Raw genomic sequence first — 17,688 nt, 5'->3', positions numbered from 1 at the left:
TTAGTTGCCAAGTCATCATCTTTGCCATCTTCAATCCTTTTGGAATGCCATGTCATCTTCAATTTCGCCTAAGTAGGCCCTACATTGCCTTAGACATTCTTCCTCAAGTTTTAGCGAACTTTGTTCATATTTCTTGTGCCATGGTCAACCTTGTCTAGGCGTACTTTAAATTTTTCTTTCCACACTTCCTAAGGCGGACTTGGATGAGTCTAGGACAAGGCGGACTTTGGAGGGTGTTGGACATGTCTTCTTGAGCGAACTTTATATTCCTTGTGCCATCCTTCATCAAGGCGGACTTTGTCAATCCTAGGACAAGGCGAACTTTGAAGAGTGTTGGACATGATGAAAGTTACATATACTTAGCCATTTTTACACCTTGGTTTCTTATTTGCTTAACCTTGAGAAGGAGTTTGTTAACTATCGCCATGAGTTAGTTGACCCCCGGTAGGAGTTTGCCATTTGTTGGACAATTTTAGCTTGGCCATGAAGTGCACTTAGAAGATTTGTCAAACATTTTCATGTATGAATAAGCTTAACCCTAGGCAGGAGTTTGAGTAACTCTCGCCATGAATTAGTCGGACAATTCTCCTTGGACAATTCTCCTATGCCTTGGCAGATATTGATTCCACTAAAACATCTTCCATGCTTGACATCCTTGGACAATTTTGACTTGATCACCTACCATTCCTCTTACTTAACCTTGAGCCTTGTCGAATTTGTCTGCCATTTTTACTTCTTCAACTTAGGCCAAATTTTCAGTGTGCCATTTCACTTGCCTTCCTTTTGACTTGGTCAACAGTGTCCATGCCATGTTCATACCTTGCTGATTCATCTGAACAAAAACCCTAATCTGGACTTCCATTTTGCTTTTTGCACTTGGAGACTTTATTTTTGAAATCTAAGAACATGGGTATTGATAAAATGGCTGATCTTCTGGAACAAAACCCTAATTAGGGTTTGCATTCTACTTTTTACCCTTTAAGACATAATTTTCAAAATCTGAGAACATGGGTAGGAATAATTTGGCATGAGGTTTGAAACCCTAGTCTCGGAAAAAAGCAAAAAATTTCAAACCCTTGCTTTTTACACTTAGAAGCAAAAAATTTCAAATCTGAAGACATGGGCAGGAACAAAATAACCTAAAGAACAAAACCCTAATCTCAGAAAAAAGCAAAAATTTTGAAGCCTTGCTTTTTATATCTAGAGGCGAGATTTTCAAATTTCGACAAAATGGGTAGTAATAAAATGACTTGAGGAACAAAACCCATATGTCACTTTCAAAAAAGCAAAAAATTCTAAAAATAGCAGGTTGTCAGAAATGACTCAAAGCAATTGTGATCCTCGTCCTTCGGACCTTCTCAACACTTTGACAACACTCAAATGCAATTCTAAGCAATATTTCTCAATTTGGCTCGGGATGACTTCAAAACTCTAACTCTTAAACTCTCTCAAAATGAAGATTTTATGAAAATGCAGAGCTAGGACAAAACCTAAAAAAAGCGAAAACAAGGGGTCCCCATCTACGATGGGGCAATGTGTGAATTAGGTCACAACAAGACCCTACAAAATTCTGCTCTACATTGCACAGCAACCTCTGATATCCGCTCTTGAAATACATAACTACCTCTCAATGCAGAGCGGAGCTAAATTTTTGCTTGGAATTGCAAGTCGGAAATATGTGAAACTTAGTGCAAAATGAAAGAGGTCCATCTGAGGTAAAACATTAAGCAAAACGTGTGAAATCGGGATAGGGACAACCCAAATTTAGTTTGCAAGTTTAAGACAAGGTAAAAGGACTTAAGTGAAACGTGAAGCTATAAAGATAAATTAGGGCCGACTTAGTCACAGATTTAAAATTCTTCCTTGAAACATGAGAAAACAATAAAGTTATAAGCCTAGCTGACCCTTGCAAGGAGATGGGTTGAAATCCACATAAATGAAAGGTAGAAAGGCATTCGATTCAAAAATCAATTTAGAGCAGAGTGGACCTGATCAAGAGGAGAGGTGAATTCAAGGGCAGGCAGATGCAAAACAAAATCAGAGGAGATCAAAAAATACATGACACGGTCAAATTTCCAATTTTATGCATGGGCACTTGAAATTTCCAATATTATGCATGATATCTTCTTGTTTCCGAAATTTATTACAAGACCTTGCATAAACTCCAAATGTATTGCACAACATGATGGTAAATCTACATGTGATTACATAAAGAGGCTAAATCTCTGAATTCTTACATGAGGGTGTTACAATTCCGAGTTTCAACATAGCAAGGTGAAAGTTCTAAACCTATACATGTCAATGGCAAAATCCCAATTTCTTACATATGCACATGGTATTCCCGATTTTAAACATAGGCATGGGATACTTCGAAATCATACATGATTACTTAGAAATCCCAAAATGCACAAAATGGTGAAGAAATGACAAGCCCAATCAGGATTACAATATGAGATGTTTAAGACATGAAAGAGGGAGTAAAAGCTTTCTTTGATTATCATGATCTTTCTTAAATTATCAATTTTCTTGCAATTTTCTTAATTAAGGTTTATTTATAATCACGATTCACTAGATGTCTTTTCCTTTTCAGGTGATACTCAAAAGGATGGGGAAAGAAGGTATCAAGCCAGGAAGATGACAATGAAGATAGAGGAAGAGTTGCTCCAAGAAGGACTTCACAACTCCAGCATTACAACCTCAACAACAAGAATGCTCATGACAAAGGATGAATCTACAACTTGATGAAGGATCTAAGATCATAGCTCAATGAATGGAAGGACTTTACAATGCAATGAAGAAGTTAAGATCCACATGTGCAAGTAATGGCAGATGGTGAATGAAAGATGAAGGCAACAATGTGAATGCAAGATCAAGAGCTAAGATATGAAAGACATCTTAACATTGTAAATGGAAGATGCTGTAACAATCTTGAATTTCCTTCGAAAATCCAAGATCAAGGTCAGTACAACAAGAAAATAATCCCGATCAAGGACATCATGCACAAGTAACAAATGCAGATGGGGGATACACTTGCAACGACCACACATGAAGATCAAGCATTGACATCATGAAGGTGATGAAGGAAGAAGATGAATAGCAAGGAATGCATCACTCAAGCCGATAGTTTCAGAAGAGTTAACCAAAGTTAGAGACTTGATCGTCAAGATGATGTAATTTGGGAATATGAACCAGCATATTGCATCATATACACTGAGTCTATCCATTTGCATTGTCAAGGCTTGACTAAAAAACCTTGGGGTTACCTTGATCATATTATTTAGCATACTCAAGAGAGGATAGAATACTTATTATTTTATTCTGTGTTTGAGGTGTCATAAAAAACACATCAACAATAACCCCAAAAATTGTATCCACCAACTATACTAAAAATAGTAATGTTGACGACTGGCTTAATCAGTGCCTAAAACTAACTTACTAAAAATAGTAAGTATTGGAGAACTCAATCAAAACCATTCCAAAAGGGCAAAAAGCACATCATAACCATCTGAGCTCAAATAAACACCTGATATTAGCAAACTTGCGAGATAAATCCCCAACCCTAATTCATCAGCCTATTGCCTATGAGAACCCACTAAATAGGCTAACAATCCACCATACTGAACTGATTAGGAAGGGGACATTACATAGTGTGTATCTGTGTGTGTATGCATGTGCACGATATGACTGTGTTTGTGTGTACATGCATGTGTGTTTGTGTGCACACACATGTGCTTGTGCATGTGTAAGAGAAATTTTGCCTATTGTAGACTCTAGGGACTTCTCAAGGAAGCTTCTTTTATGTCTTCTGCAAAAAGAATCAGAAAAACTATAAAACAAACAAAGCCAACGTGAAAGTATGGGTACAAGAAAAGGTGCAGTATGGGTGTTACCATTTATCAGATATGAGAATATCAACCTGCTACATGCAAGTGAAATTTGTGCAGACTGACTAAAAATAAAAGACCTTTCTAATACTGCAACTTTTCTTCAGCATAGTAGAAATCATTTCAATACCCGTGTCATTGGAGGGGGGTCTCCTCTTGGAGACATTGACATCATGCCACTCCAAATTCAGGGCATAAGCAGGCATATGGAGAGGCACGTTTAGTTTGTTTCATTCACCATTTCTTTTAGCCTCTTAGGATATAATGTCAGTTTCCTCACGATCATAATGGTTTTGATTTTCTCACACAAAGATTCCATGTTTTCATCAATTCTCACTGCAAATGGCTTATTTGTATCTGCAAAAGTGATCATCTCAAAATAGGCTCAGTGAAATCAACCACAAATTCCTCATCTTCCTACAATTTGTCATCAAGGATCGGCTGAAACACTTCAAATATGATCTCAAAAAAAATTATTTCCAAGTCGCTAGGCATCAAAAAACTATATCAGAACATAGAGCCCCATTGACCTTATAAAGATGCTCAACAAGTACGAAAAAAAAAGAAAGCATTTCCTGCAAAGTTTGTGCAATTCCACCTCAACAAATCTTTGGCAAAATACTTTTGACCAATGATGCTTCCATAGGAAAAATTCCATTTTTTATCAAGCTCATGATCTAGTGAATTTTACCAATGTCTATCAGTGCACAAATACAATATGATATCCAAAATATATGCTTCTACTTTTCTACATGAACAAACCAGCTGTTTTGCAAACTGAGATTACATTTGTAATGATTTATTTGAAACACCCACATCTGCAATGGTATCACACATCTTATACTTAATGAACTATGGTTTCTCTTGCACACAACAATCAATCTCTTAGAAATATGCATGTGTTGTAGAAATTACCATTACATTCACAAGTGAACGGTTTTGTGTATCGGTACAATCATCCATCACGATAATACACCAATCAGGGAACCAAGTCAGCCCAATGTGTGGTATTTCTTGCTTCAAGCACACTTTTTGCTTAACAATTCTGATAATGCAAAGTTTCTCAAACACAAGTAGACTATAACCTGCAGGTCCATTGTTGAAGGGACAAACCCTCTCCTTTTGATAAGGGTACAAAACCAAACTAAATTGAAACTATTTGCATAACAGACTCTTAAGTTTGCACCAGCTATACCTGTTAACGTAAACATTATATTCTTGTAATGAAGTTTGGGCAAATGTCAACAAATGGTCTGTTACAAGAGAAATCATTGCCTCACTTATTAACTCAACTTTATTATCAATCACCCACTCAACAGATGCATTCCTTGGCACGTACCTCTATAGCATCCATATAATTGACACATACCTCTCTAGCATCCACATACCTTTATTCTAGAGCTAGAGAAATTAATATATCTTCCATCTTGAGGCTGTCCAGACCAGCCCTGTGACAGTGTCCCCTGGGCGAGCGATGAGAATCATTTACAACATGGAACTCATGAAAACACAAAAGTTTGAATTGTCTAAAATTTTTGGCATTTTCTAAATTTTTGTATTTGCAATTTTAAGGATATCTTTCAAGAGATTTTAAAAGTCCATTGATTCCAAAATGTTGTTATTTTTCCTCAACATGTCATAGAGCACATCATAAGCTTTACAACAATATTAACTTTTTGAATTCTGAGCAACTCTAAACCAGCAACGCGACCTGCTAGCTTCTTTCACGAATTTGTTTCTGAATTTATCCAAATTTGCCAGCTGGGTTCATACTTAATAATTCTACATTATATTCTTCATGATAATGAGGACAAGCGCCATGGTCCTATCCTAAATTAGTTGTTCTATTGTGGCCTCCATTATGTGAATGTGAATGATTTCTGTTCTACATATTGACTAGGTTCTGCTATGAAATAATTTAAGTCATATTTCCCATACACCACACTACATAAAAGGATATAGAAATAAAGAAAGCTAGTTAGCAGTACCATCAACAATTTCCACAGTTTTTTCTCATTAGCGCTTTGTATACATGCATTCTTAATTTCTATATTAAAGGATTATAACAAAGAAGAACAACTTAGAAATATTATGGGAATCAGATTAACAAAAAAACAATTAGAATGTTAAAACTTATGCATTGAAACCTTATACCAAGTTTCAAGTATTACTTACCTGAGTAGATTTGTGTCTAACTGCATGCAATTCTTCTGTTAAACTTAGTATCCTGAGAAGAGAGTCATGCTATTAGAAATAAGATTTTACTTTGTCTAATTACTATCAGAAAAGATAAAACATAGCCTTGAACTAAATATCTTCATGACCCCGACTAAGGTAGACCAAACATACTGGGATTGCAGTTCTACAATTTTTGCCAGTAATGCCCGCTCCCTTTCTGCTGCTGTTTCAACCTAATTATACACCACAATTCATCTCTGATCATGAGTAATATCTGAATCATACATGATGATATAATCCTCTCAAAGCACTTAGAATAAACAAAAACAAACCTAATTTTCTTGGACATCCCTAAAGTCAGCAGTGCTTTCTACGATAAATAAATCAGCTCAATTATTTCTTCTTTTAAACAATCTGTGGTTTAATAACTGAACTCCATGCCCCTACTTCAAGTAATTAATCAATTACCGACAAATTGTTTCATGTATGCTTCAACCTATTCCACTGTTTCCTTCTTTTGCCAAGTATTCTACATAACCCGGGGACGTGTCCCCGGGTTAAAATCCCCCGTCCCCATACCGGGGACGTTTCAAGGACTTGGGGACGGCTAGGGGATGTCCCCCCACCATCCCCAAAATTGCAAAATTTGTGGGAAACGTCCCGGAAACTTGGGGACGGCAATGACTCTCAAAGGGGATGTCCCCCCGTCCCCTAACCGTCCCGGGGACGGCCAGCCGTCCCCCTTTTCCCAGCACATTTAAAAAACAAAAAAAGACTCAAATGCTCAAAAAAACATTTTTTTTTTTTATTATAGGTCTATCAAATTGGATTTTCATTAATATGATGGGTAAACATGTCTGAATCACTTCCAAAAGCACTTAGAAATACTGAGCAGCAGCCTGGTAATAAATTTCACAAACACTTAGAACGCGGTAGTGCGTAAAAAAGTGGTTGTAGGTCTGCAATATTGGATTTTTCACAATAATGAAAGGTAAACAGGTCTGAATCATAGCCAAAAGCACTCAGAAATATGAATAACAGCTTGGTATAGAATTTCACAAACATCCAGAACTTTGTAGTGCATAAAGAAGCGGTTGTAGGTCATAATAGAAATGGAAGACTATCAAAATATCCTTCAGCCATAAATAAACAATGAACTACATGCAAACAAGTGTTGGCATATTGACAATGTATTTTCAATTATGAATGCATATTGAGTATTGACAATGAATTCTGAACACAAATGTGGTATGTTAAGGTTCTATAATGTACATATACTTGCTTTATCCATGTTTTCATATGAATATAATGTATATATACATGCTTTATCTATTTTTCATATGAACATTTAAAATTTCACTATATATTTTAAATTTTCCCTATATTTTATATAACCGTCCCCTTTGCCGTCCCCCCACCATCCCCAAAATTGGCAAAAAAATTTGCCGTCCCGGAAACTCATCCCGCAATCCCCTGCCGTCCCCATCTCGGAAACTCGGGGTAACATAGCTAAAAGGTCAATCGAAGCAACCAGATATGATAAAAGGAATGCCATGCTGGAAACATTCCCCACAATAGAAATCTCTTAACTAAATAAATAAAAAATAAATAGGGAGTTTAGGAGATAAACCCAACAGCCATAAGAAAATGAAGTCTTTAGTTTTCAACAAAGAAAATAAGGGTATATAATGTTACCAACCACTATGGTCACAACCACCAATAGAGTTTCCTCTAGCAATATGGTCTGAGAGGTGTTTATGGAATCTGCTATCCTTAAAGACAAAAGAATGCTCTACACTACCATAAAATCCATAATCGATGTTCTCATTGGATAAGTCACAATACTTATGCTACAGGCCTTGCTATTACAACTGGACCAGATGTGGATTGCACTCCCAATAGGATATGATGCAGATGTTGATAAGACCCACAGTTATGTCTCTGTAAATTTACCAAAATGCCACTCAAAATCATTTGATACTACTAAATCTGGTTATCTTTCTTTTTTAATGGGAAACCTATTTAAGAGACCACCCTCATTGAGGCAGGCATGAGTGGGTGCATTGTTCTAAAATTCACGAAGTAATCAGACTCACTCTTGAGGCTGATCATATCTGTTTCATACCACTTCTCCCTGAATTATTAGATGCAGGTTTGATTTTAGATGGCTGATCTTAAACTGGATGGGTACTGTCCTGCTAAGACTCGGTACTTTTTAGTGGGTAAATCTGCTATGATGTTTATAGTTGTAATTTGATAGGCAGCTTAAATCTTGCTATATTTAATCTAAATATAATTCCTTGAAGAATATGATGCATATTTCATGCAATTCCTTTAACTATACGATGCATATTTCATGTGACATGAGTCATAAGTACAGTACTCGAATTTATGCATTTGAATTTAGTAACTTATGCCAATGCTGAAGAGATGCATGCAAATCCTTGGACTAGAAGCAACAATTTATGCTAGCTCTCACAGGAAAGGTTTTTCAAACTCGCCTTCAGCCCAAAGCAAGTCTTTGAACATTGCCTTGACATCTTTTAAGGTACCATTGGACCTGACGGTTATTAAGGCCTTCATTTAACAATTACTTTAGGTTTCCTATTAATTATCATAGCATTTTCTCTTAATTATATTGTGCCAAACTGAAAACCTGCAACACTCAATATTCATAAATTGTTCCTACTTGCCTCTTCTAAGTTAGGATATGGAAGAGATGCTCAATACCTTACCATTTCTAGAGATTATATTGTTAAGTGAGATAGAGATGTCTCTCTTGACCATCCAGTAAATTGTCGATTAGTGGCTTATAACTTATAAGCCACATCCTCAAGGAGACTTTCCTTCGCAGCAATAAACAGCAAGATAAAAATGACAAAGAAACCTTGGGATACGTCGTATATGCCGGTAGCTTCAGCAACAAAGCTCGAACATCCGTGACCATGATGAAGACTCGGTAAGATATTAGACATTGCCAACGAATTCACATCATGCACAGATTCGACACATGACTTACCTCATTGTTTTCCAAGAAATTTTAGGAGTCAGAAACCATACCAAGAGACCATGGTCTATCGAAAATTTCTTTGCAAAACAATCAGGATCCCATGAGTATCTGGGAGACATCAGCATAAATTGCAGTGGAACTAAATTTCATATTCTAAATAGTTCATATAAGGTAGGAATATCAAATGCTGTTCTCCAATGATTGTTATTTTGCTTTTTCCTAAGAACATTATTGAGGATGTGTTTACATTTCTTTTTGAAAGCTTATGCGCACTGCTCCATGTTTATAACAATCTTCTTCCTATTATTAATTTATTCCTTTCAATGAAAGTGCTAGCATGAACAAAAATTCTAATGAGTCCAGAGAGAAATTCTAATTACCGATGGTTCAATGCCTCCATTTCGACTTTGTGATGACCATTTTCCAGGTGGTTGACCAGCTGCATATTAGAAACAGATGAGAATAAGAAACTATCTTAGTATAAGATAAACCCACACAGTATTCCCTAATAATTTGAGAACAAACAATGGAGAAATTTACAGCTAACTTAATGCTTACGATTGCTTGCTTCAGTTTGTTGTAGGCTTGTCAGCAAACTAAAAAGCAGTTCCTAGAAAACAACGAGCACAAACAAGATCAGAGCCACTGTTTAACCAAGATAAGAAAGGCATAGGAAAGATAGAGCTGAACCCAAAAACTTCATTATTTTTTATTTTAAATTTTATATCTATATATCTATAGATAATTGTTCTCTTCTATGAGTTCCGAAATCAGCCTAAACCTGATTTAGTTAAGATTTCAGAAAATTAATTTCCATAAATCTTTCCAAAATAATTTTGCATTACCTCCTGGGTTATTGTCTGCTGCAGAAGATTCTGTAGATATGGGGTGATAACTGCTACAGGTATTATAGTGCTGACAGGATCCTTAGGTAGCTCGAGAGCAATCTGCAAGATAATTTTAACTGATTTCATGAAAAGATGACACTAGCTTCTTTAACAGATACATTTCTAGCTTTCTGAAAAATAGAAGTGTACGTAAAATTTCCATGACTTCTTAAAGCTTTGATCTAAGACTCAAAAAAGAGGGACAACATACATACAGATATATCTAAGATAAGGAAAAGAAAGTCAGTCAGCACACACAGAACAGTAAGGTCACTTGTTAGTGACTTGATGTCACCGGCACTAACATAAATTGAAATAAAGACTAAATATTTTCTCACAAAATAGACATCCTCAATGTTTGAAAAACCTTGCAAGATGCCTTTTCTATTATCGCAAACGTTGTTTTTACAAAATATAAAAAGTTCTCAAATCTCTCCTCCTTTTCTAACACTTTTGGACGGTTGCAAGTCATAACTTCTTGAAGCCACCTTATAACTCATTTTATTACTACTCCTAAGCCTAAAAGGATTAAGCCACTTAAGTCAGTTAGGTTACTTTGAAAAATACAAAGTGGGACCCAAAGACTAAAGTGGCAACTTAAAGTCATTCCCAAATTGTAAGCCCATGGAAAGGTTCATGCATTCTCAACATGAAATTAGAACATGGGTTGCCTTATGCTCCTCAACAGTTTGAGTAAAGCTCATGGAATCAACAAATTAGAATGATGCTCCACAAACTTCCTACACCCAGGGTTTGTTGTCTTCTCTTTCCTAGCTCCCTTCTAGTTTTAAAAGTGAAATCACCAAGGACAATGTTTTTTCCTTGTATTCCAAGCAAACATCATTATCATTGAAGAAATTATATTCTGGAAAAACATTTTGCAATGATCATCCCTCCTGAGTAAAACTGCTCCATTGGTCATTCTGAAATATTTTGACATCAGAATGAAGGTGCACATCAAGAACTTTACAAACAAAAAGATATTCATTGTTAACTTTTCATATCTTTTGTGCAAGTAAAATTTGCTTGAAAAGATATTCACCAACTGAAACAACTACTCTTACTCTATCGAGGTTGAGCTAAGCCATCCAAAAGAAGCTTGCATCCAATTGTATATTCAGAATCATTATCAAAAAGGTCATCATTTTTCGGAGAGACAAGTGTAACAAGGGGTTTTCTCTATGACTTCATTACCAAGCGAGCAGAAAGAGCTTCCTGAATCTTGTAGCTCCTAGGGAATCCCCATCTATATATACATTTATCAAAGACATCATTGATTGCACAAGCCTCTATATATTCAATATCATTTTGATTTGATGGTCTCTTCATCCTCATTCAATAAACTGTTATCCTCGTCACAAAGAATTCCATAGTCCCAACCTCTGAATGAGGATACTCCACACTTCTCACATGTTGATGGTACCCTACATGAGCAAAGTAGCCAGGAAGAAGATCTGCTTCTTTCTAAGAGAGAACAAAATCAACTCCAGAAAACTAATCTTGAAGAATCTCAAAGGATGATGAGTTGCTCAAATCAAAACACCAATACAAGTACATTGCAAGTTTAAATACATAATGAGAACTCTCTATTGTTTTAACCAAGATATACAATCAAAAAACAGATATCCGTAGTACAACATTTACGTCAATAGTCCAGCCACAAAAAAAACAATATCTTCTGATTCCACAGAAAGCAATCCATTAAAAGAACTGCATCTGCACCTCTCAACCAGGCATGATATACTTTCCTGCATCAATGATACATTCTTTGCACAATAAAGGACACTTTATCCCAGCATCTCAAATCACATGCAAATCTTCAGAGATCCCCTGGCAGTATTTGGAGTTAATTCATATTTTTAAGCAACAACATAATCAAATTGGTCATTGCCTTTATATTTGTTGTGTCGCCTTTATAATCTAGCCATTAATTCTTCCTCTCGAGTGCATGCATAATCAACATTGCCAACAAAAATATGGAATGTACATTAGCTTCTTCTCTGCCAGCCTGAGTGATGTCATTACTTCTGTGGAATTTGAGATTATACACGAACTAAGAGAACATGATTTCTATCATTATTACAAACTCTCTTTGCATCTGCCACTTCTCTGAAGACTTCTTCAACTGCCCAGATCTTAAAATGATACTTTATATCATTTGTTGGAGATACCCGACAGTTATTTTACTGTTGGCTACGGCTTTGATTTTTCCTTGGCCCGCTAGTATCCATTGCTGCCTAGGCAACTGTCTTCTATGCTGTCTTTGTTCTTCTCATTTTTGGTCTAGTAAACCACTTTTTCATTCTTTGAAACATTCAACCTTCCTATGCCCTCCTCAAACAGTCTTCTCTTCTGCAGTTGACATATTCCCTTTTCTCACTTAGTTACCATCAAATCCTTTGATAAAATTGTTGAATTCACAGATTTGATCAAATTCAAGTGGTCGCAAAACCACAACATATACAGTGAAGGAAAAGCACCATAGAGCTTCTTGGGCCTCTATGGAGTGCGTACAAAGGATTCCCTTTGAAGGCGGGGTTGCTTCCATTTCAAAAATGCATCTCTCCTCTCCTAGTCAGCCATCAAAAATAAGATTCTGCAAATACGAATTCATACTTACGCTTGTTCTTCAGGAAACTGATTATTTACTTCGGTTACCACTTTTTATGCTTGTTCTTCAGGATACTGTTATTTACTTCTGTTACCACTTTTTACGCTTGTTCTTAAGGAAACTGATTATTTACTTCTGGTATCACTCTGGAAATGGAAACCATACACAGGCCATGACCTACAAGTACTTAGTTGGAATTAATTGTAATTGATGTCAAAGGAAGAATGAGGAGATTGTTGGATTAGTTGTCATTGATGTCAAAGTCATAGTATCATTGATGTATGGACAAGATTGTTGGGAGTTGCCATTGATGTTAGATTGTGAGACCATCATTTGTCATTGATATCAAAGGGAAACTAATAGAGAAGATGACTTGCGAATGATAATGAGCAGTGATTGGGAGTTAATGAACGCAATTAATAAATGGTAAGAATTAAAACAATGATTAATAAGAAGGAAGCAGAATTAACATATAATAAACAGTAATTATATTTAGTGGCAGCGATGAATAAAGGAGTAATTAACCTTTACAAAAGTAGTGATTCATATTTCAAACAGAAGTAATTTGATCTTATTAAATAGTCAGCATTTGGTAGTATGGATAAGACAAAAGAAGAATAGGACAAAAATGAATGACTAAAAAAGAGACAGCAATTATATTTGTAAAGACAAACTAGTGTGACTTGATAAAGCAGTGTTGTGTCTATTAAAAATAAAGAGTAGCGACTAAGGTTTTTTGAAAGACAGCGATTAGTATAAAGGTGGCAATAGTTACTAAAGAGCTAGGTCCATTCAAAAGAGATGCCTCTCTTCATGGAGGCATAAGGATATAAAAATGAAAAAAAAAAGGAATAAGAGATATGAGAGGAGAAAAGAAGATATATAACATAATCAGATTTATTAATGAAGAGATGCAATCAGCATGTGGAATTAGGAGTTATGTTTTTAAAGGTGAAAGGAGATGTCTCTAAATGAAATTGCCTCTCTTGGGAAGATATAAAGAAAGCATCATGTGAGAGATGGAATGTGGGGATTGTACGAAGAGTGATATCATCTATAGACCATATTTATACTCAGCAGATCCAAACATATTAAGAACAGATTTTAAAGAAGTATATATGCAGAATTTAAGGCAGATTAATGTGCAATATTATATGAAGATTTATAAGCAGCCTTATAGTATATTTTTGAAGATCTTATGAGCAGATCCATGAAGAAGTTATGAGCATATTATAAGTATATTATGCAGACTTTAAGCGAGGTATAAAAAGATTTGTGAAGGGAGTTCTATACAAATATAAAAGAAGACTATGCTGATATAGAAGAAAATCTTGCAGAGATACAAAAGAGATTTATGACAGATCCATAGAAGATCTTGCAGAGATGTAAAAGAGATTTATGACAGATCTATAAAGAAGAGTAAAGGCAAATTTAAAGAGATAACAAAATCATTGAGAGGCAGATTTGTATGTAAAGATATTTAGAAGTGAGAAGAAGATTGAATTTTCCATCATCCATTGTAGTTGCAACATTTAGAAGGTGGAAACTTTTGTTGGGGGTTGATGCCGCCAAGAAGAGGAGATTGGAGTCTCTTACTGAGTTGGTGCTCAAGTGTGGAGATTGGTGTCTCCAGTAGGTTGGTTCCGATGAAGAGTGAAGGGGATTGATTGGTGTCTCTTGTGGGTTGAAGCCTAAAAACTTATTGTAAGAGATTATTATATATAAGCAAGCAATTTGTTGTGGTTTACTCCCACAAGAGTTTCCACATAAATCTCATATTCTCCTTGTGTTATTATTGCATCTTATGTTATTCTTATTATGCAATTGATATGCTTATAGTATTAAGTTTGGGAAATTAAAGATTGTTGTTATACTGATTCACCGCCCAGCCACATTAATGCTTGATCTTGGGTTGGAGACCACTTACCATGGTGACCTGAGAGAAAGAATAAAGCTTAGGAATCCTCTTGAAAATTCTTTTGGTGCCATTTAGGCAGCAACTCATTTTGTTGTCTTCCCCACTCTAAAATCAATGATATTATGATCGTCATAAAGATAATTGTCTAATTTGTTACTTTAGGTCTCCACTCCTAGACCCCTTATTGTAACCAAGTTGCTTTGTGACAAGAGATCCCAATAACAAGTGGGAGCTAGTAGTGGAGACCCTAAAGGAGTTAAAGGGTAACACCCCTTAGTGGGGTCTAGGGGGAACACTTCCATGGGGTCGAGGGTTAGTGCCCTTTGTGGGGGTTTGGAAGCAACGCCTCCAACGGGATCAATAGGTAGCACCCCTCGCAGTGTTCAAGGGCAATGCCCCTAGCATGTTCCCTATCACAATACAAAGTGGAGCCAAGAGGCAAAGCCCCCACCACCAATCCCAAATTAAGGCCTTTGAAACCACACAAATCTTCATGGTGCACGCCATTTTCACAATTTTATCACTTAAAAGCAAAAATTAAGTAGTTTGCAATTCTTCTGCTTAAAAAAAAAACCAGCTCCCTTTCAAAATGCAAAAATGGCATAGGAAGAATAAATTTGTGTGAAATAGAGTTGTTTGTCAAACAACAAACACAAGGGTGTGTTTACGGTTTAGAGTGCTTCTAAAGGTTTCTTTTAATTTTTTAGTGTTAAAATATTTATTTTTAATAGTTTTTAACTTTTTTGGACCTTTTTATTATTTTTTGCCCATTGGACTTACAGTCTGTTTCTCTAAGAGTGGGGATTTACCATGTTCAACACTATGATGTAGCTTTGGCTCAGTAGCTGCTTATGTAAAGGGTTTTTTGTTTATACCACATTCCCCTGTTGGCCCCCATCCTACATTCAAATTTTAATGACTGATACACTTTCTGGAGCTCTTTGCAACTCTAGTGAGTCAAGGCATGAACATGTACCAGACCCCCTCATCTTTTGCAAGTTTAAAGTAGGCTAAGCAATTGTTACTTGAAGCTGATTCCATGCAAAGACTTGCTCATTATAAATTTCATCTATTGGTTCATATAAATGTCCTTTCTCCTACAAGATATCTTATGTTTTATGTATTCTCGTCTTTAGCTTTATGGCTTTCTCACGTACCATGTGGAAGGCATGCTTGAAGCTGTTGCTTAACCTTATTTTGATTTCACTAGCCCATACTTTGTGGCCCTTATATTCCCCTATGGATCAGAATTGTGTTCTGAATCAAAGATTTGTATTTGTCTTTATGTTTTCTATTACAAAGAAAGTTTCATCCCATTAATTATAACATAATCTTTAGTCTACTCATAGAGGAGCACATGGAAAATATTAAGTAAAGGGACAGTCAGATTTTTAATCCAGTAAATCAACCACACATTTACATTTTTCTCTATGTTTTATAAGATCAACGGCATTTCATTTGATTCAAAAACCAATTCATCCATTTGTCTATCATTGGAGCAGAGAGCAAAACATGACTAGAAGTATATGGAAAAACATCATTAATATGATAGTACCTCAAATATGATATAGGATAGTAATAGATCATGTCTCATCTCAGTTTGAACTTATTGAAATGGTAGAGCAAACACAAACAAAACCAGATCACATCATTGCTGCACACAAATATCAAAAACATAAAATAAGATAATGATTTTTGGATGATTTTTTTACATTGAATACAATGGGTTCTATAAAATCCATGATATTGTTCAACCACCCAAACTTCCCAACAACTAACTTTTGTTTTATTTACTAACAATAAACTTACCTATTTATTTATTATTTAGTCTATAAAATTAGCCTAAGATTTAATATTCCAACACTTCCCCACCTTATTACATCAATCCAAACGAAGGACAAAATACTAATAGAACTGGCCTTTCTGAAACTTTGGAGCACCACCAATAATCAAAAATGACCCAAGAAACACCAAACTAACTCCACCAGATCTCCTAACTGTCAAACTTACAAATCCTCTGTACAACATGAGAGAACATAGAATATTCCCATCCTCCATTCATGATGAGAGATCAACTCTCATCCATGAGTCAAAATCCATCCTCTAGCGTTGCACATCAGAGAACAATTCTCCTCTGAGAGTCCACTTTCCTCTTAAAGTGTCAATATCCCGCCTCTGATGTTGTGGGGGCGAATCCCTCCTCTGATGTTGTGGGAACTAATCCCTCCTCTGAAGCACAAAAGAAACTGAACCAAGGTGAATAGGCTAACTGCACCCCCACAAGTTCTACCAAGAAATGCCAAGCCCCCCTTTACTACATGAAGGAGCACAGATTGGTATTGGAGCTTCTCGTGCAAAGTATCATCTTTGAGCGAGAAGCTATCTCAAGATGATAATAGACCTCCTTTCTCCGATTCCTCCAAAGTCCAATTTATACCTTTAGATCTTAACCACCAAATGCAACATTAATGGCTTTAAAATATCATTAGTGAATATGATATTAATTTTATCAGATTTCCACAATCTATAAATGAATCACTTAGCTACTTCTGTATTTGATCGTGTCTCTTTTTTGCATCGACTTTTCGGATCACACTCTGTGATCCATCATCAGGATGAAAGAGTGTGTCAAGATGTAAAAAATAATAAATTCTTCTCTTGACAATCTCTTTCATCCTGATGATGGATCACAGAGTGTGATCCGAAATGTTGATGCAAAAAAGAGACGCACCTTCAAATCCAGAAGTAGCTAAGTGATTCGAATATGATATTTGCATAAAAGTATTAGTACACAAAAACAGGGATGTCTGACTCAACCAATAATGCATCCATTACAAACAAAAAAACTTTAATGCATCAAGTATGATTACTCTCTTTGTCTTATCATACAGACAAGGAACTTTTTGTAAACCTATAGCCTAGTGATTACTAATTCCTCTTGCTTCATCTTGTGTGGAGTTACTCCTCTAATTGTCCTCCTTATTTCTTCAAATACAAAACATACCCTTATCTCACCATTTACAATTATTTGTATTGCTTTAGTCCTCCTTCATCTTCCACGTGATACACTCCAAACCTGTAGGAATGACTTCCAATGAATCAATAGAGCGATGCAATCTACTGTGTAATCCAATATGGCCCCTTCCAACATTGAAAATGCAATCTGCACCTTACACCCATGCCTATCTTGTTCAGGCCTA

At 35.9% G+C, this 17,688-nt stretch overlaps 1 protein-coding gene across 5 annotated transcripts in view; it reads right to left on the bottom strand.

Annotated features, from left to right (window-relative positions):
* Window positions 1–17,688, bottom strand: part of LOC131077964 (serine/threonine-protein kinase BLUS1) — a 121,703-nt gene that overhangs the window by 37,161 nt on the left and 66,854 nt on the right. For 3 of the 5 annotated variants that reach the window (XR_009113689.2, XM_058015570.2, XM_058015571.2), the window contains 5 exons: window positions 9,918–10,019; window positions 9,631–9,682; window positions 9,453–9,511; window positions 6,234–6,295; window positions 6,060–6,111 (listed from right to left, as the gene is read on the bottom strand). Coding sequence is in view for 3 of the 5 variants with exons in the window: in XM_058015570.2 (XP_057871553.2) it covers window positions 6,060–6,111; window positions 6,234–6,295; window positions 9,453–9,511; window positions 9,631–9,682; window positions 9,918–10,019 (327 nt within the window). In the remaining 2 variants the exon portion in view is untranslated. Of the gene's footprint in view, window positions 1–6,059; window positions 6,112–6,233; window positions 6,296–9,452; window positions 9,512–9,630; window positions 9,683–9,917; window positions 10,020–17,688 lie in introns of those variants that run through there. The other 2 variants (XM_058015572.2, XR_009113691.2) reach the window with 2 other exon arrangements.

This window comes from Cryptomeria japonica, chromosome 5, assembly GCF_030272615.1.
Source record: "Cryptomeria japonica chromosome 5, Sugi_1.0, whole genome shotgun sequence".
In the NCBI taxonomy this organism is placed as follows: Eukaryota; Viridiplantae; Streptophyta; class Pinopsida; order Cupressales; family Cupressaceae; genus Cryptomeria; species Cryptomeria japonica.
Note: the sequence above shows the minus strand (reverse complement) of the source record. Positions and strands in the feature narration are given on the sequence as shown.